Source organism: Hypanus sabinus, chromosome 7 (assembly GCF_030144855.1).
Source record: "Hypanus sabinus isolate sHypSab1 chromosome 7, sHypSab1.hap1, whole genome shotgun sequence".
NCBI classification, from domain to species: Eukaryota; Metazoa; Chordata; class Chondrichthyes; order Myliobatiformes; family Dasyatidae; genus Hypanus; species Hypanus sabinus.
The window spans coordinates 91,246,590-91,267,624 of NC_082712.1; the positions used below are offsets into that span (position 1 = coordinate 91,246,590).

Here is a 21,035-nt window from a genome sequence, read left to right on the forward strand (position 1 = left end):
TGTCTGACCCACAGCCACCGAAACCTCTGCTCTCCATCTACTTCCCTAGATTGTTTTTAAACATTGCTAATGTGCCTTCCTCCAAGTCTATTTTTGGCAGCTCGCTGCAAGTACACACCACTCTTTGTGTGAGGCGGCTGCCTCCGATGTTCCTTTTAAATCTATCACCTCTAATTTTAAACCTATACCCTCTTGTTTTTAGCAGCCCAGCCCCAAGGAAAAGACTACATGCCCCTCATGATCTTACTTTGCAGAAGAAAACAACATTTAGTCAGAAAAACAATTTTCCCCTTCCTTTGATGCCTTAAAACTGGATCCATGATTTTTTGCAAACTGCTTTGATCATTAATTTCTATTGGCTATAGAGCCATTCAATGTGACCAGTCAGTGACCACTTTATTAGGTACACCTGCTTGTTTATGCAAATATCTAATCGGCCAATCATATTGGCAACAACTCAATGCATAAAAGCATGCAGATGTGGTCAAGAGGTTCAGTTGTTGTTCAGACCAAACGTCAGACTGGGGAAGGAAAGTGACTTTCATCGTTGAATTTCACACACAACAGTTTACAGAGAATGGTGTGAAAAATAAAAACATCCAGCGAGCAGCAGTTTAACTCCATGGACATTCCCGCCGGGCTGCAGAAAGCGGAGATTTGGGCATTGGGTTAGCAACCCCATCCTGTTAAAGCCCAGAGCTACAGAAAGACCAGCGGAAGCTCCAAAGACCTCATCCCTGGGAGAGGACGGACACACCAAGAAGATGTACTGCACCTGGAAAGAATGTGAAAGACTGTCCCAGGACAGAGGACTGTCAGCGGCCGACACTCCAGTAAGGGTGATGGGCTTAATAAGGGAGAGTTGCAGTTCCGTGGCTGAGAATGCCTATTAATGAGAGAGGTCAGAGGAGAATGGCCAGACTGGTTCAAGCTGACAGTAACTCAAATAATCACGTGTTACAACAGTGGTGTGCAGAAGAGCATCTCTGAAGACACAACATGTCGAAGCTTGACGTGGATGTGTTACAGCAGCAGAAGACCACACCGGCTTCCACTCCTGTGCCTAATAAAGTGGCCACTGAGTGTCCATCCAAATAAACTACTGTGGGCACTTGGCAAGGAGGACAGGGGTGGAAATGATTTGGGAGGGTCGATCACCAGAATAAGGCATGTGTTGCACAGTGAGGCAGTACACATCTATAGTAAGGACTGGGATAGAGATGGAGTGAAGCTCCCTCATCACACACTCCCGGGGTCAGACACAGAGTGAAGCTCCCTCTACACTGTCCCATCACACACTCCCAGGGTCAGACACAGAGTGAAACTCCCTCTACACTGTCCCATCACACACTCTCAGGGTCAGACACAGAGTAAATCTCCCTCTACACTGTCCCATCACACACTCCCGGGGTCAGACACAGAGTGAAGCTCTCTCTACACTGTCCCATCACATACTCCTGGGGTCAGACACAGAGTGAAGCTCTCTCTACACTGTCCCATCACACACTCCCGGGGTCAGACACAGAGTGAAACTCCCTCTACACTGTCCCATCCCACACTCCCGGGGTCAGACACAGAGTGAAGCTCCCTCTACACTGTCCCACCACACACTCCCGGGGTCAGACACAGAGTGAAGCTTCCTCCACACTGTCCCATCACACTCTCAGGGTCAGACACAGAGTGAAGCTCCCTCTACACTGTCCCATCACACACTCCCAGGGTCAGACACAGAGTGAAGCTCCCTCTACACTGTCCCATCACACACTCCCAGGGGCAGACATAGAGTGAAGCTCCCTCTACACTGTCCCATCACACACGCCCAGGGTCAGACACAGAGTGAAGCTCCCTCCACACTGTCCCATCACACACTCCCGGGGTCAGACACAGAGTGAAGCTCCCTCTACACTGTCCCATCACACACTCCCAGGGTCAGACACAGAGTGAATCTCCCTCTACACTGTCCCATCACACACTCCCAGGGGCAGACACAGAGTGAAGCTCCCTCTACACTGTCCCATCACACACTCCCAGGGTCAGTCACAGAGTGAATCTCCCTCTGCACTGTCCCATCACACACTCTTGGGGTCAGACACAGAGTGAAGCTCCCTCTACACCGTCCCATCACACACTCCCAGGGTCAGACACAGAGTGACCCTCCCTCCGCACCGTCCCGTCACACACTCCCGGGGTCAGACACAGAGTGAATCTCCCTCTACACTGTCACATCACACACTCCCAGGGTCAGACACAGAGTGGAGCTCCCTCTACACCGTCCCATCACACACTCCCAGGGTCAGACACAGAGTGACCCTCCCTCCGCACCGTCCCGTCACACACTCTTGGGGTCAGACACAGAGTGAAGCTCCCTCTACACCGTCCCATCACACACTCCCAGGGTCAGACACAGAGTGATCCTCCCTCCGCACCGTCCCGTCACACACTCCCGGGGTCAGACACAGAGTGGAGCTGTTCTGATTGCGCTGGGAGAAATCGGGGAAAAACTACTTTATGAAGGTCTTGAATTGCTTGGAAATTGGTTTCCAACGTCCCTTGAACTTCTAAGTGAGCGGCTGGTTTAGAGTGGAAGCTTCGTTTGGAGTTTTTCTGCCAGTTTGGACGGGGTTCGTTGACGGCTTCGAACTGCGTAGCACCCTGCTGTGGCGGCTGGCAACTCGCCGTGAAGCAGTTTCGCTCCCAAAACCGGAGGCAAACGACGTTGTTTGTCCCCACTGACATCGGGGCAACCTCCTTCCATCTCTATCGTCGGGATTGTCGTTCGGTGTTGGAGCCGAACCGTCGTTTGGGACGTCTCGACCTCTCACGGCCTGGAAGTTTCTGCAGGACTAACGGAGCCTTTCCTGGCGTTGGAATTTCTGGCATTGGGCCAGCAAGGTACCGTCGAGTACAAACTTTTCCCGCCAGTTACTCAACTCACTCCGAGACTTTATAACCAGCACCACCGTATCATTCTTGGTTCGGACACACAAGTAACATGCCGGACCAGTCTACAGGGAGTCGCAGGCCTGCGGGGAGTTATGCAAAGGCGGCTGCCTCTCCGGCCTCAGACAACGCCCTGTTTCGGTCGATGAAAGTTGAACGCGGGGTGCAATGTATTTTGCGAACTGGAACTAAGCTGGAAAAGTGCGCGGAGGCTATGGAGGACTTGTTGGGGAGAGATGGTGTTTTGGCCGCTGAGAAGGAGTTCGGGAAGGCGGTGTTTTACCTGAGGAATGATGAGTTGGTGCATCGGGCCCTCAGTAGAGGGATCACGGTGGAGAACATCTTTTTACAGATGGAGCTAGTGACAGCTCCCACACAACGCATCGTCCTCGGTCACGTACAGCCTTTCATCCCCAACGAGGACCTGCTTCCCGCATTGGCCCGCTTGGGGCAAGTACGGTCAGAGATAACTGCCATCAGGCACAAATTCAGGAGGCGCACCCTCCGGACCGTAATCTCTTTCCGGCGACAGGTATTCATGAAACTGGAACGGGAGGATGAAGTTGAGGGCCGGTTTACTGTCCGGCACGGGGGGGGTAGATTATCAGGTGTATTGGAGCTCTGAGCGCCCACGGTGCCATGCGTGCGGGGAGGTGGGGCACTTTCGGAGGGACTGTCCTAGCACCCGAAAACCCTGGGAGTCCACTTCAGGAACTTGTGCCCCAGCTACCTCTGCCCCTGATCCCATCCCTGCTCCTACACCTGTGCCGACCCCTGCTCCTGCTCCTGCCCCTGACCCTGTCTCTAACCCTGCCCCTATTCCTACGTCTGCTCCTACCCCTGTGGTTCAGGCGGGTGATCCTGGGGCTACGTGTGGGGAGGTTCAGGCGAGGGACAGGGTGGAGTCCGGGCGGGGCAAGAAAGCGAGGGAGAAGTCGAAACACGTGAAAAAGTCGGCCCCCGAGACTGCAGAGCTCACGCCCATTTGCCCTGAGGTGGAGAGGGAGGCTCGGGGAAGCGTACGGTTGGACGGGGCGATAGGAGCGGAGAGTACCGCGCTGTCGGTGAATTCCGCACCTGTATACTCCTCCGGCTTGAAGAGGAGATGGGATTGTTCCCCCAAGAGAGCAGAGAATGCAGATGAGGGGGAGTCCCAGAAAGGGGTGGGGATCCAGGTGGGAGTTGTGTCTAACCCTGAATCCCCAGATGCAGACACCAGTCCTGAGGTGGGTGGTGTGGTTGTGCGTGAAGCTAGTGCTGGGCCTGTTTGCACGCCTAAAACAGACCTGGAGCCCTCCACCCAGGACTTAGCAGTCAGCGCCTCCCTGGAGGCAAATGTATTAACTAGTACAGGTGGAGAGGAGACCAGGCTCTCTCACAGTCAGCATCAGGCTGCCAGTGAATCCATTGGGCCAGAGCTGCTGGGGTCCCCTTCATGCCTGTCTCCTGGGGAGGGTGATGTAACCTGCATGCCGACCCCATCAACTAGTGGCCTGCAGGGAGTCCCTTGGGATTTTCCCTCCATCGTCGCAACTGTGGGTAAGACTGCTGAGACGGTAGAGCGGGAAGGTATAGGGGAGGTACCCGCTGTGTAGTGTAGGTTACAGGGGCAGCCACCTTATACACCACATGAGGAGGACGGTGGGGGATCTGTCTGCAGTGAGGGGTTGGAGGGGGATTCATTTGACAGCGAGACAATGGACATCCTCACCCCTCCAGAGAAGTCCCCATTGATACCTGTGGAGGAGATCAGAGAGTTTATTCACTCCTCCGTTGGTGCAAAGCATCGGCCTAAACTAGCCTCGCTTCGCTGGCCTAGCATGCCGAGGCTGGTGAAGTCCCTGAGGGTCATCCTCAGACGGAAGGGGAAGGGGAAGAGGAATGCTGTGTCAGGGAATGACAGGCGGCAGCTGAAATCCTTCCTGGATGACCTGGTGCGGGACATCAGGGTGGAAAGCAGCCTCGCTCCTTCGGGAGATGGTGGGTCACAGGGTAGCGATGGTAGCAGTCGGGCCCGGAAAGCAAAGGATATTCTCGGTTTTCTTCGGGAGAGTGCGGCTGAGGGCGCCATCGCTCTCAGTGGGAAGGGGACTGGTGCTGAGGCCTAGTGTGCTCCCGACATGAAGCTTACCATAGCTAGTCTCAATGTAAACGGCAGCAGGGGCTCTCTCCGCAGGTATAACAATCTCTCAGTCCTCAGGGACGGGAGATACGCGGTGAGTTTCCTGCAGGAAACCCATACCACCCCAGGGGACGAGTCCGCTTGGCTCCTGGAGTGGCAGGGCGGGGTCTACATGAGTCACCTTAGCTCCAACTCTAGTGGGGTGGCGATCCTGTTAGCCCCAACCTTCCGGCCAGAAATCGTAGGAGTCCAAGATGTTGTGCCCGGCCGTCTGCTCCACCTGGCTGTGCGCCTGGATGGTGTACCGTTACATTTTATCAACGTGTACGCTCCGAGGCGCGGGGTGATGCAGACGCGCCTATTCTGACCGCTGTCCACCTTGCTGAGTTCCATCGACCCGGGGGACTGCGTCATCCTCGGGGGAGACTTCAACTGTACCCTCGAGGTGGAGGACCGCTCGGGCCTCCAACGCGACCCGGCATCGGCGAAAAGGTTAAAGGAGCTAGTCGGCTCCTTTGACTTGGCGGACAGCTGGCGGAATCTTCACCCCGACTCTAGCGCCTTCTCCAGAAGATCGAGAGAGGGGGGTTCCCGGATAGACCGCCTGTATATCTCTCGGGCTTATGTCTCCCGCGTGTCGGCTTCCTCCATGCGGCCGGTGTCGTGCTCGGATCATCACCTTGTGTGGATGGAATTTACTCCTCTGCACCCTCGGGTGGGATCCGGGTATTGGCACTTTAACAACCGGCTGCTGGAGGACAGCCGATTCCATGATTCATTCCGAGCGTTCTGGGCCGCCTGGAGAGAGAGACGGAGAGAGTTCTGCTCCCTACGGCTGTGGTGGGATGTGGGCAAGGGCCACATCCGGTTTTTATGTCGGGAGTACACTAGGGGGTCGACAAAGAGGCGGGACTCTGAGATTGAGCGGCTTGAGAGAGCGTTGCTTGACCTGGAGACCCGTCTTGGTCCGACCGGTGGAGACCAACAACTGTGGCAGGAATACCAGGAGAAGAAGGACGCACTCAGGAATCTGCAGCTTCAGCAGTCCCGAGGTGCATATGTGAGGTCGCGGATCCAAATGCTGCAAGATTTGGACCGCGGCTCACCCTTCTTCTACTCGTTGGAGAAGTGGCGGGGAGTTCAAAAGCAGCTGGTGGAGCTATTGGCTGCTGATGGCTCCTCCATCACGGATCCTGACGAAATTATCGAAGAAGTCCGCACTTTCTATCGGTCCTTATTCTCACCGGATCCGTCAAATGCGGGGGCGTGCAGTGAGGTCTGGGGAGATTTACCAAAGGTCAGCCCAGATGACGCAGCGCGTCTGGACGCCTCCCTGACTGGGGAGGAGCTGTCTACTGCCCTTCGGCAACTCCGGAGGGGTAAATCCCCTGGCTCAGATGGTCTGAGTGTGGAGTTTTATCAGGCTTTTTGGGATGTCCTGGGGGTCGATTACCGCCTTGTTCTAGGGGAGAGCCTAGCCACCGGGGAATTGCCCCTCTCATGGCGGAGAGCTGTCGTGGTCCTGCTGCCCAAGAAGGGAGACCTTCGCCTGCTAAAGAACTGGCGCCCGGTCTCCCTCTTGTGCGCGGACTACAAGATCTTCGCCCGGGCAATGGCCAACGTCTTGGTTCAGTACTGAGACAGGTGATTCATCCTGACCAATCTTACACAGTCCCGGGCCGCTCCATCCAGGACAATGTCCACCTAGTACGGGACCTGATCCACCTGCACCAGGAGACTGGGTCCCCGGCAGCGCTTCTTTCTCTTGACCAGGAGAAGGCGTTTGACCGGGTAGACCACAGTTTCCTGGTGGGCACTCTGCAGGCCTTTGGGCTCGGACCACACTTTGTGGCCCGAGTTCGGCTCCTCTACTCTGCCGCAGAGTGCCTTGTTAAGGTCAATGGATCACTGGCAGCGCCCATTCCCTTCAGGAGAGGAGTACGTCAGGGATGCCCCATGTCCGGTCAATTGTATGCGATCTTTGTCGAGCCATTCCTGAGCCTCCTACGGCGAAGACTGACAGGTCTGGTTCTGCGTGAACCGGACATGGAGGTCGTCCTCTCGGCCTACGCCGATGATGTACTCCTCATGATGACAGATCCCAATGACCTGTGGAAGATGCGCGAGTGCCAAGACGTTTTCTCGGCGGCATCCTCCGCCAGGATCAACTGGGCGAAATGTTCCGGACTCTTAGTGGGTCAGTGGCAGGTGAACTCCCTGCCGGAGGAGATGAGAGCTTTTGAGTGGAGTACTAGGCGTCTCCTCTATCTGGGAGTCTACCTGAGTCCTTCTGGGGAGACCTGGCTGGCGAACTGGCAGGACCTGGAGATGAAAGTCATGGCCCAGCTGGGGCGCTGGTCAGGCCTTCTCAGGGTGCTTTCCTATCGAGGCAGGGTGGTGGTCATAAACCAGCTGGTGGCCTCCATGTTGTGGTACCGGATGGTCACCTTGGCCCCTCCTGCCCCGTTTGTTGCAAGACTGCAGAGGAAATTAGTGGACTTCTTCTGGGGCAACAGGAAACACTGGGTCTCTGCAGCGGTCTTGAGTCTCCCAGTGGGAGAGGGCGGACAGTCGCTGGTGTGCGTCCGAACGCAGCTGGCGGCTCTCCGCCTCAGGATTCTGCAGAGATTCCTGTACGCCGAGCACCCTCCCAGGTGGCACGTGTTGGCGACTTTCTTCCTCCGGAGGGGCTGCTGTCTTCATGAAGACATGCGGCTACCACCGGCGGGTGTCAGCCGTACTGCTTTGCGGAGTCTGCCCGGCTTCTATCAGGACCTACTGAGAGTCTGGAACATGGTCGCCTCAGGCCGGGAATCCCCTCCTCAGGCGGAGGGCGGGGTCTTGGCCGGCCCTTGCCCTACCTCAGTGGCTGTCGGTGCGGCTCAGTTGTGTGGACCGACTCAGGCCAAGCTGCTGGTCGGGCCCAGACCCCGCAATCTTCTCCGGGAGCCGTGTCCACACAACTTGAGCCGTCTCTCATCAATACCCACAGTCCCATTCAGGGATGCAAGTAGGAGGTATCTGTATGGGCTGCTACTCCACATCCTCCACTTCCTTGCCCTTGTACACCGTCCCGACCGCCATGGGTCCTTCCACCCAGAGGTGAGGAGGGTCCCCACTGGAAGTCCCTTTACGCCGGGGTTCTTCCCATGCACCTGGGGGATCTCGGCTGGAGGGTACTGCATAGGGCAGTGCCCTGCAATAAGTTTTTCAGTTTGTACATGGACTTCCCACCCGCATGCCACTTCTGCGGGCTGGAGGAGACGGTGTACCACATGTACATGGAGTGTGTGAGGCTGCAGCCTCTTTTTGCATATTTGCGTGGGCTGCTTCTCGCCTTCTGGCTGCATTTTAGTCCCACCCTGTTTATATATGGTCATCCAGTAAGGAAGGGGGCATGGAGGGATGAGGATGTCCTAGTCAACTTGCTCCTGGGGCTGGCGAAATCCACCATCCGTGGGTCTTGGAAACGGGTGGCGGGAGGATCTCCCCGGGCAGACTGCCTGGCAATGTTTAGGGAGTATGTTCGTGCCCGGGTAACTATTGAAAAGGAACACGCGCAGTCCACAGCGGCCTTGGAGGAGTTTCGAGACCGTTGGGCTCCGCGGGGTGTAAATGCCATCGTGGATAGGGATGGCAACATTCTGGTGTAATGTCTATTGTCTATTTGTAGTGCAGTAATTGTGATTGCCACTGTTTTGTATATATTGTATAGCACCGAAATTTGTAATAAAGGATTTTGTAATAAAAAAAAAGGGAAAAAAAAAGGGTCAGACACAGAGTGAAGCTCCCTCTACACTCTCCCATCACACACTCCCAGGGTCAGACATAGAGTGAAGCCCCCTCCACACCGTCCCATCACACACTCCCAGGGTCAGACACAGAGTGAAGCTCCCTTTACACTGTCCCAACATGCACACTGTGGGTCAGACACAGAGTGAAGCTCCCTCTACACTGTCCCATCACACACTCCTGGGGTCAGACACAGAGTGAAGCTCCCTCTACACTGTCCCATCACACACTCCCAGGGTCAGACACAGAGTGAAGTTCCCTCTACACTGTCCCATCACACACTCCCGGGGTCAGACACAGAGTGAAGCTCCCTTTACACTGTCCCATCACACACTCCCGGGGTCAGACACAGAGTGAAGCTCCCTCCACACTGTCCCATCACACACTCCCGGGGTCAGACACAGAGTGAAGCTCCCTCTACAATGTTCCATCACACACTCCCAGGGTCAGACACAGAGTGAAGCCCCCTCTACACTGTCCCATCACACACTCCCGGGGTCAGACACAGAGTGAAGCTCCCTCCACACTGTCCCATCACACACTCCCGGGGTCAGACACAGAGTGAAACTCCCTCCCCACCGTCCCATCACACACTCCCAGGGTCAGACACAGAGTGAATCTCCCTCCCCACCGTCCCATCACACACTCCCGGGGTCAGACACAGAGTGACTCTATGCAGAAGAGCATCTCTGCACAACACATTGAACCTCGAGGTGGAGGAACATCAGCACTGGGTTCCGATCCTGTACCTAACTGTGTGTCGTCTTCCTGTCTATTGTATCCAACCATCAGAGCTTATCTTGTTCAGCTAATAGTTCTTGTTTCAGATTGAACAAAATCAGTTTCAATTATATTTTTATCAACTTCCGAACAACGTCACGTACTACCGGATTCTTAGTTAATTAACCAATTGTGCAATTCTAGACCAGAAATAACTTCTTCCCTCTTTGCATTTGAGCAAAACTCCATCTCAGATGCAGGCATGCACTCACTCTGCAGTGTCAACTAAACCTGTGCCATCTACATGTGATTAAGATGCCAGATAATTATGATGTTACTCAGGGAAAATGCACATGTAATTTCCCAACTGTCTCCAATTAGCTGCTGTCTAGTTGAAAACCCTAGTGTTCTGGGATATAAACCCACTGGGGCCCATTTCCCCCACTCTCCTTTTTCTCCTCAGGGCCCTGTGTTTCAGACTTACTGTGAACTTGTCAGGGCTGAGGGTGGGGTCAGAGGTCAAGTGGGATTGTGAGTGAGCAGATAAGGAATCAGGGAGGTCCTGCTGAAGGGTCTCGACCCAAAGCATCGACTGTAGATACTTCCATAGGTGCTGCCTGGCCGCTGAGTCCCTCCAGCGTTTTGTGTTTGTTATCAGGAAGGGGTTGGCAAGTTGGGAGCTCAAGGGAATGAGAGGACAGGAGGTCAGGGGAAGAAGGAGTGAGATGTCGGCAGGGGTGGCGGTGAGGGGCTTGAGTGTGATAGGATATGGGGTCAGCGAGTAATGGGGTTCAGGGGGAGAGCGCAGTGGATTGGGGTGAGGATGGGGGGTCACAAAGTGAGGTGATCAGATTGATGAGGTGAGGGGTCAGAGTATGAATGGCAGAGGAGTCAGGGGGAGATGGGTAAGGGGAAGAGAGATTGAGTCAGGGTCGGAAAGTGATGTGGTCAGGACCAGAGAAAATGGGGTCAAAGGTCGGAGCAATGGTGTTAGGGTTCCGAGTGATGGATCGGGGTCAGGGAGTGATGAGGTGAGGTATCAGGGAGTGAAGGATCAGGGGTTAGGCAGTGATGGGATGAGGGGTGAGGGAGTGATGGGATGGGGTGAGGGAGTGATGGGATGAGGGTTCAGGGAGTGATGGGATGAGGGGTGAGGGAGTGATGGGATGAGGGGTGAGGGAGTGATGGGATGAGGGGTGAGGGAGTGATGGGATGAGGGTTCAGGGAGTGATGGGATGAGGGGTGAGGGTGTGATGGGATGAGGGGTGAGGGAGTGATGGGATGAGGGGTGAGGGAGTTGTGGGATGAGGGTTCAGGGAGTGATGGGATGGGGTGAGGGAGTGATGGGATGAGGGGTGAGGGAGTGATGGGATGAGGGGTGAGGGAGTGATGGGATGAGGGGTGAGGGTGTGATGGGATGAGGGGTGAGGGAGTGATGGGATGAGGGGTGAGGGAGTTGTGGGATGAGGGTTCAGGGAGTGATGGGATGGGGTGAGGGAGTGATGGGATGAGGGGTGAGGGAGTGATGGGATGAGGGGTGAGGGAGTTGTGGGATGAGGGTTCAGGGAGTGATGGGATGGGGTGAGGGAGTGATGGGATGAGGGGTCAGGGAGTGATGGGATGAGGGGTGAGGGTGTGATGGGATGAGGGGTGAGGGAGTGATGGGATGAGGGGTGAGGGAGTTGTGGGATGAGGGTTCAGGGAGTGATGGGATGAGGGTTCAGGGAGTGATGGGATGAGGGGTGAGGGAGTGATGGGATGAGGGGTGAGGGTGTGATGGGATGAGGGGTGAGGGAGTGATGGGATGAGGGGTGAGGGAGTTGTGGGATGAGGGTTCAGGGAGTGATGGGATGGGGTGAGGGAGTGATGGGATGAGGGGTCAGGGAGTGATGGGATGGGGTGAGGGAGTGATGGGATGAGGGTTCAGGGAGTGATGGGATGAGGGGTGAGGGAGTGATGGGATGAGGGGTGAGGGAGTGATGGGATGAGGGGTGAGGGTGTGATGGGATGAGGGGTGAGGGAGTGATGGGATGAGGGGTGAGGGAGTTGTGGGATGAGGGTTCAGGGAGTGATGGGATGAGGGTTCAGGGAGTGATGGGATGAGGGGTGAGGGAGTGATGAGGTGAAGGGTGAGGGAGTGATGGGATGAGGGGTGAAGGAGTGATGAGGTGAGGGGAGAGGGAATGATGGGATAGGGTGAGGGAGTTATGGGATGAGGGGTAAGGGAGTGATGGGATGAGGGTTTGGGGAGTGATGGGGATGAGTGGTGAGGGAGTGATGGGATGAGGGTTCAGGGAGTGATGGGGATGAGGGGTGAGGGAGTGATGGGATGATAGTTCAGGGAGTGATGGGATGAGGGGTGAGGGAATGATGGGATGAGGGGTGAGGGAGTTGTGGGATGAGGGTTCAGGGAGTGATGGGATGAGGGGTGAGGGAGTGATGGGATGAAGGGTGAGGGAGTGATGGGATGAGGGGTGAGGGAGTGATGGGATGAGGGTTCAGGGAGTGTTGGGGATGAGGGGTGAGGGAATGATGGGATGAGGGGTGAGGAAGTGATGGGATGAGGGTTCAGGGAGTGATGGAATGAGGGGTGAGGGAATGATGGGATGAGGGGTGAGGGAGTGATGGGATGAGGGTTCAGGGAGTGATGGGATGAGGGGTGAGGGAGTTGTGGGATGAGGGGTAAGGGAGTGATGGGATGAGGGTTTGGGGAGTGATGGGGATGAGTGGTGAGGGAGTGATGGGATGAGGGTTCAGGGAGTGATGGGGATGAGGGGTGAGGGAGTGATGGGATGATAGTTCAGGGAGTGATGGGATGAGGGGTGAGGGAATGATGGGATGAGGGGTGAGGGAGTTGTGGGATGAGGGTTCAGGGAGTGATGGGATGAGGGGAGAGGGAATGATGGGATAGGGTGAGGGAGTTATGGGATGAGGGGTAAGGGAGTGATGGGATGAGGGTTCAGGGAGTGATGGGATGAGGGGTGAGGGAATGATGGGATGAGGGTTCAGGGAGTGATGGGATGAGGGGTGAGGGAGTGATGGGATGGGGTGAGGGAGTTGTGGGATGAGGGGTGAGGGAGTGATGGGATGGGGTGAGGGAGTGATGGGATGAGGGGTCAGGGAGTGATGGGATGGGGTGAGGGAGTGATGGGATGAGGGTTCAGGGAGTGATGGGATGAGGGGTGAGGGAGTGATGGGATGAGGGGTGAGGGAGTGATGGGATGAGGGGTGAGGGTGTGATGGGATGAGGGTTCAGGGAGTGATGGGATGAGGGGTGAGGGAGTGATGGGATGAGGGGTGAGGATGTGATGGGATGAGGGGTGAGGGAGTGATGGGATGAGGGGTGAGGGAGTTGTGGGATGAGGGTTCAGGGAGTGATGGGATGGGGTGAGGGAGTGATGGGATGAGGGGTCAGGGAGTGATGGGATGGGGTGAGGGAGTGATGGGATGAGGGTTCAGGGAGTGATGGGATGAGGGGTGAGGGAGTGATGGGATGAGGGGTGAGGGAGTGATGGGATGAGGGGTGAGGGTGTGATGGGATGAGGGGTGAGGGAGTTGTGGGATGAGGGTTCAGGGAGTGATGGGATGAGGGTTCAGGGAGTGATGGGATGAGGGGTGAGGGAGTGATGGGATGAGGGGTGAAGGAGTGATGAGGTGAGGGGAGAGGGAATGATGGGATAGGGTGAGGGAGTTATGGGATGAGGGGTAAGGGAGTGATGGGATGAGGGTTTGGGGAGTGATGGGGATGAGTGGTGAGGGAGTGATGGGATGAGGGTTCAGGGAGTGATGGGGATGAGGGGTGAGGGAGTGATGGGATGATAGTTCAGGGAGTGATGGGATGAGGGGTGAGGGAATGATGGGATGAGGGGTGAGGGAGTTGTGGGATGAGGGTTCAGGGAGTGATGGGATGAGGGGTGAGGGAGTGATGGGATGAAGGGTGAGGGAGTGATGGGATGAGGGGTGAGGGAGTGATGGGATGAGGGTTCAGGGAGTGTTGGGGATGAGGGGTGAGGGAATGATGGGATGAGGGGTGAGGAAGTGATGGGATGAGGGTTCAGGGAGTGATGGAATGAGGGGTGAGGGAATGATGGGATGAGGGGTGAGGGAGTGATGGGATGAGGGTTCAGGGAGTGATGGGATGAGGGGTGAGGGAGTTGTGGGATGAGGTGAGGATCAGAGAGCTTTGTCTGAGGCGGCCTGACGCTGGGTCTCTGTGTGTGAGCAGGAGATCGACGTGGAGCTGGACGGGGCTCAGTTCCTGAGGATTCTCCTGTGGGAACAGCATGATTACAGGAGCAGCACAGAGAAAGGGCAGGAATCCGGCAGCGACCGCCTCCTTGCCAAGGCTCAGATCTGGGTGAGACCCGAGGCCGACTCATTCCTCCTTCCCTCCGTCATTCTCCTCCACCCTTCCTCCCCCTTCCCCCTCCCTGGCTCATCGCCCTCCTTCCCCCAAACTATGTTCCTACCCTCCTGCTTTCCTCCCCATCACCCTTCCTCCCACCCCTTCCCCTACATCACATCACTCCCTTCCACTCTCCCCTCCCACACCTCCCCTCCCCTCTCCCCCACCTCCCCTCCCCTACCTCCCCTCTCCCTCTCTTCCCCTCTCCCCCTCCTCCACTCCCCTCCTCTCTCCCGCCCCTTCCTCACCCCCTCACCCCCACTCCTCCCTCCCCATTTCCCTTTCCCAATACCCTTCCTTATTTCCCTTCCCTATACCCGTGCATCCACCCATTTTCTCTCCCTCCCTCCTCAAACTTTCCTTCCCAATATCGCCTTCTAAAGCCCCCTCTCCTTTCATTCCATCTCGTTCTCTCCCTCTCCCCTCCCTCCCATTCCCATTCTCTCTCTCCCCTCTCCCCCATTCCTCCCCATCCCCTCCCCTACACTCTCTCTCTTTCCTGCTCTTCTCACTTCCTGCACCCCTGATTCTGATTTGACTCTCATTTGCAAAAGCCGGACCTCCTGATTTGCTTGTGACTGCATGCAAATTCCTCTTGCCACTGTGCACGAGGCTGCTCGGTGACGCAGTGTTCAAGCCCCGGACACATCGGAAAGGGGTTGCCGCTGTCCATTCCCACCCCGGGGTGAGCTGCGCACGTACAGCACAGCTTCCCAGTCCACATCGGTGGGAAGTGAATACCTCAACCTGTACAGCCAGTGCTTTCACCGCAGACCCTCCCTCGGCCTGCGAACCTCTTCAGTCCGCCTGAAGCAAAGCTTCTGGTTCAAAGCAGTCAACACCTGAATCTGAATCAGCAGCCCTACTCTGCAATAAATAATAGAGGAAAAGAACTGTGACTTTTATATATACAATAGTTAAATAAGTAGTGCAGAAATAAATGAAATAACAAAATAGTAGAGGAAGTATCCTTGGGCTCAATGTCCATTTCGAAACCGGATGGCAGAGGGGAAGAAGCTGTTCCTGAATCGCTGAGTGTGTGTCTTCAGGCTCCTGTATCTCCTCCCTGAGATCTAGGCATGTCCTGGGTTGTGGGGATCCTTAATGATGAACGTCGCCTTTCTGAGGCATCGCTCCTTGAAGATGTCCTGGTTACTATGGAGGCCAGTGTCCACAATGGAGCTGAATAACTTTACCAATTAGATCGCAGCCTGTTACTCACTCCTGGGGACATGTTATTCTAAATACAAGTCCCAAAAATGCCACATTAGATCCCAACTGTAACTGAGCCCCAGGAAGGAAGCTCAGTTCTTGGGGATCTGTTGTCCTGTGTTGTAACCCATCAAACTTACGGATTAAATTCCATCCTGTAACTCATTTCCAGATATATGTTACTCCACACCTGAGCTACACCCACAAACTGCTGGAGGAACTCAGCAACTCAGGCAACTTCTACGGAGAGGAGTTGGGCCAAGATCTTTCATCAAAATAGCCAAAATGTCAACAGTTAATTCAATTCCCTGACCTGCTGAGTTCCTCCAGCAATCTGTGTGTGTTTCTCAAGATTTCCAGTATCTTATGTTTACTCTAAACGAAACCCTCGAACCCCTGGATTAGATCCCAGCCTGTAACCCACTCCCGGGGGATCTGTTATTCTATATATAAACCCCTCGAATCCCTGGATTAGATCCCAGCCTGTAACTCACTCCCGGGGGATCTGTTATTCTATATATAAACCCCTCGAATCCCTGGATTAGATCCCAGCCTGTAACTCACTCCCGGGGGATCTGTTATTCTATATATAAACCCCTCGAATCCCTGGATTAGATCCCAGCCTGTAACTCACTCCCGGGGGATCTGTTATTCTATATATAAACCCCTCGAATCCCTGGATTAGATCCCAGCCTGTAACTCACTCCCGGGGGATCTGTTATTCTATATATAAACCCCTCGAACCCCTGGATTAGATCCCACCCTGTAACCCACTCCCGGGGGATCTGTTATTCTATATATAAACCCCTCGAATCCCTGGATTAGATCCCAGCCTGTAACTCACTCCCGGGGGATCTGTTATTCTATATATAAACCCCTCGAACCCCTGGATTAGATCCCACCCTGTAACTCACTCCCGGGGGATCTGTTATTCTATATATAAACCCCTCGAACACCTGGATTAGATCACAGCCTGTAACTCACTCCCGGGGGATCTGTTATTCTATATATAAACCCCTCGAACCCCTGGATTAGATCCCAGCCTGTAACTCACTCCCGGGGGATCTGTTATTCTATATATAAACCCCTCGAATCCCTGGATTAGATCCCAGCCTGTAACTCACTCCCGGGGATCTGTTATTCTATATATAAACCCCTCGAACCCCTGGATTAGATCACAGCCTGTAACTCACTCCCGGGGGATCTGTTATTCTATATATAAACCCCTCGAACCCCTGGATTAGATCCCAGCCTGTAACTCACTCCCGGGGGATCTGTTATTCTATATATAAACCCCTCGAACCCCTGGATTAGATCACAGCCTGTAAGCCAGTCCTGGGGATGTAATTCTATATATAAACACCCTGAACTCCTGGATTAGATCCCAGCCTGTGTAACTCACTCCCAGGGATCCGTTATTCCTTGAACCTCTGGACTGGATCCGAGCCTATAACTCACTTGTGGAGACCTGATATAAACCCCTCGAATCCCTGGATTAGATCCCAGCCTGTAACTCACTCCCGGGGGATCTGTTATTCTATATATAAACCCCTCGAATCCCTGGATTAGATCCCAGCCTGTAACTCACTCCCGGGGGATCTGTTATTCCTATATATAAACCCCTCGAACCCTGGATTAGATCCCACCCTGTAACCCACTCCCGGGGGATCTGTTATTCTATATATAAACCCCTCGAATCCCTGGATTAGATCCCAGCCTGTAACTCACTCCCGGGGATCTGTTATTCTATATATAAACCCCTCGAACCCCTGGATTAGATCCCACCCTGTAACTCACTCCCGGGGGATCTGTTATTCTATATATAAACCCCTCGAACCCCTGGATTAGATCACAGCCTGTAACTCACTCCCGGGGGATCTGTTATTCTATATATAAACCCCTCGAACCCCTGGATTAGATCCCAGCCTGTAACTCACTCCCGGGGATCTGTTATTCTATATATAAACCCCTCGAATCCCTGGATTAGATCCCAGCCTGTAACTCACTCCCGGGGGATCTGTTATTCTATATATAAACCCCTCGAACCCCTGGATTAGATCACAGCCTGTAACTCACTCCCGGGGGATCTGTTATTCTATATATAAACCCTCGAACCCCTGGATTAGATCCCAGCCTGTAACTCACTCCCGGGGGATCTGTTATTCTATATATAAACCCCTCGAACCCCTGGATTAGATCACAGCCTGTAAGCCAGTCCTGGGGATGTAATTCTATATATAAACACCCCTGAACTCCTGGATTAGATCCCAGCCTGTAACCCACTCCCGGGGGATCTGTTATTCTATATATAAACCCCTCGAACCCCTGGATTAGATCACAGCCTGTAAGCCAGTCCTGGGGATGTAATTCTATATATAAACACCCTGAACTCCTGGATTAGATCCCAGCCTGTGTAACTCACTCCCAGGGATCCGTTATTCCTTGAACCTCTGGACTGATCCGAGCCTATAACTCACTTGTGGAGACCTGATATAAACCCCTCAAAGCCCTGGATTAGGTCTAAGTCTGTATCTCACTTATAGAGATCTGTTATCGTGTATACAACACCCCTCTACCCCCTTTTTTAGGATCCAGCCAATCTAGGGCCTGGTCTGTTTCGTGATGCCTTGCTGACCATTTCACCTTCTTTTTGCTTCCCACTAGCTCGATCCCAGGAGCCTGCAATCCAACCAGTGGAAGGAAAGTTTGGTTGGGATGAAACGGGTAAGGGGGCGAGTTTTCCTGTCGGGATAAAGGGGTGGCTTTCTCTAGGTGTTGTGGCCTCACTCCAGGCCTCTGGCTTTGTGACAGCATCACAGACATCCACCTCTCCCGGAAGTTCCGGGAGTCTCCCGCATATTGATAACGGTTCCCTGATGCCCGCAAATTAAATACAATATCCCAGAAATCTATTTTTTATGAGAGGCAGAGGAAGAGCAAGAGTGAGAACGAGAGGGAGCATCCTGATTGGTCTCTCTTCATGCTAAGTAGACCTATCAGTTTTCTCTGTGGGCGGGCTTTACAGTCGATCTCTCTCTCTCTGTCATTCATTGCCCATCAGTTCAGTTTAGTGTCCTGCAGCGCCATGGCAGAGTTTTCCAAAACAAGAGAATATAAAACGTACTTCACCCCAGACTACACCAAAGTGTACCCCTGCCTAACAGCGGTCAAAATGATGACAGTGTTGCTCGCTGCACTGTTTGCAACAGTGACTTTTCTATTGCTATTGGCCCATAAATGCCCATTGTCCATAAATGACTGTAAAAGACATGCTGAGGTGAGTTTAACGGGTGTCATTCATTCATTAGCACAGCTAATGTTATTTAAACTAGCTGGCTAGCTGCTAAGGAGCTACTCTATTGACATCCTACGTGATGAGGCCAAACTCCCTGTAGACTCGCTTAAAGTTGCAATAGAATTAAAAATGACTCCATGATAATATAAGTACATATTCTAATGTCACATTTTCTGCAAATACCCAACTTGGTTTACAGAGTACACAAAAGCACTAAACAAAGTATTACATACACCCTTGGAGATCGACCGCGGGTGGGGGGGGGGGGGGGGGTAAGGGGTGGTGGTGCTACCTCCCTGAAATGAGTTTTAGCAGGGTGGGATGTCCAACGTCACAACCTTTTTATCCCAGAGTATCAAGAACTCGAGGGCAGAGGTTTGAAGTGTGTGTGTGTGTGTGTGTGTGTGTGTGTGTGTGTGTGTGTGTGTGTGTGTGTGTGTGTGTGTGTGTGTGCGTGCGTGTGTGTGTGCGTGTGTGTGTGTGTGCGTGTGTGTGTGTGTGTGCGTGTGTGCGTGCGTGTGTGTGCGTGCGTGTGTGTGTGCGCGCGTGAGTGAGTGAGTGTGTGTGTGAGTGAGTGTGTGAGTGTGTGTGTGTGCGTGCGTGCGTGCGTGAGCGTGTGTGTGTGTGTGAGTGAGTGTGTGAGTGTGTGTGCGTGCGTGCGTGAGTGTGTATGCGAGTGAGTGTGTGTGCGTGCGTGCGTGCGTGAGTGTGTGTGTGTGTGTGTGCGTGCGTGCGTGAGTGTGAGAGTGTGTGTGTGTGTGTGTGTGTGTGTGTGCGTGCGTGTGTCTCGGGAGGGGGTGTGGAGTTGTGGGAAGATTGGAGAGGAACATAAGTGGCAAATATTGTTTTGAAAAGGGCGGTGTCAATGCCAGAGGAAGTGGTTGAGGCAGGTACAATAACAATTTTTAAATGGACAGAAAAGGCTTCGAAGGTTACGGGCCAAACACAGGCAAATAGGACAAGCTTGGATGGGTCACTTTGGTCAGCATGGGCCAATGGGTCTGTTTCCATGCAATATGACTCTGTGACACAGCATTACAGTAATTCAATATTCTACAATTCACACTATTTACAGTAAAAAGCTTTAAGTTTTAATGGAGTCGCCTCTACCCAGAATGCTCTCGAGAACCTGAGGGGGGACCACTAGCCCCAGAAATCCTTCATTGTACCTGTGGACACAAGTGACCCTGGAAGAAGGACAGGGGGACAGAAAGACTGGACCCTCACCGGCCCGCTACCTGGACCTGCAAGTGGCCAGCTCTGCTGGGGCTAGGAACAAACGGATAGGAGCTCCCTGAGCGAACCACCTCCTATACTCCTCCCACCCCCCGGGGGCCAAAGATCAGGAGTATGGGGCTGGTGGGCAGGCAGAATTCACTATGTTCACAGTGATAATGCCCGGACTATGACCTTTCCACTTCAGCCCCCTTGATGAAGATAGGTGCGTGCTGGGCTGAGCTCCCCTTATGGAAGTCCACACTCCGTTCCTTGTTCTTGCTTGCATTGAACACAAGTTTGATAACGGGGGTGTGGAGAAATGGGGAGGGGTGTGGAGGAGAGGGAGAGAGTAAGGAATGAGGGGATGGAGAGTGACAGAGATAGATGGTGGACAAGGAAGGGATTGGAACACCATCTTGGGTAGTCAGGGTGGAAGGAGAGAGGCAGACACAGAGCCCGACCTGACAACCCTCAGCTCCTGTTAATAATTCCCATTCCATTCCCTAGCACGAGATGAACTGTTCCATGAAGTACCAACATCAGAGCCTGAGTGAGCTGGACCAGCTGACGGGGGCTCCGCAGGGGACTTTTGGAATTCCCATCAGCATCGTCACATAGTGAGTATGTGCAGAGAACTCTGGGGCGAGAAACTGACCCCCAGTCGTTCAACCCAATCCCAACACACTCATTCCTACTATACAGTGCACATTCCCAATGGACTCAACCTTTCCCTTCACTCCCACTGTACACATCCCAATGGACTCAACCTTTCCCTTCACTCCCACTGTACACATTCCCAATGGACTCAACAACTTCCCATTCACTCCCACTGTACACATTCCCTATGGACTCAACCCTTCCCCTTCACTCCCATTGTACACATTCCCAATGGACTCAACAACTTCCCCTTCACTCCCACTGTACACATTCCCAAATGGACTCAACCCTTCCCCTTCACTCCCACTGTACACATTCCCAATGGACTCAACAACTTCCCATTCACTCCCACTGTACACATTCCCAATGGACTCAACAACTTCCCATTCACTCCCACTGTACACATTCCCTATGGACTCAACCCTTCCCCTTCACTCCCACTGTACACATTCCCAAATGGACTCAACCCTTTCCCTTCACTCCCACTGTACACATTCCCTATGGACTCAACCCTTCCCCTTCACTCCCACTGTACACATTCCCAATGAACTCAACAACTTCCCCTTCACTCCCACTGTACACATTCCCAATGAACTCAACAACTTCCCCTTCACTCCCACTGTACACATTCCCAATGGACTCAACAACTTCCCATTCACTCCCACTGTACACAT

At 53.8% G+C, this 21,035-nt stretch overlaps 1 protein-coding gene across 1 annotated transcript in view; it reads left to right on the forward strand.

Annotated features, from left to right (window-relative positions):
- LOC132396983 (active breakpoint cluster region-related protein-like) overlaps nt 1-21,035 on the forward strand; it is a 137,952-nt gene that overhangs the window by 107,369 nt on the left and 9,548 nt on the right. The window contains 3 exon segments of the mRNA XM_059975156.1: nt 13,800-13,931; nt 17,856-17,915; nt 20,212-20,321. Of these exon segments, the coding sequence (XP_059831139.1) occupies nt 13,800-13,931; nt 17,856-17,915; nt 20,212-20,321 (302 nt within the window).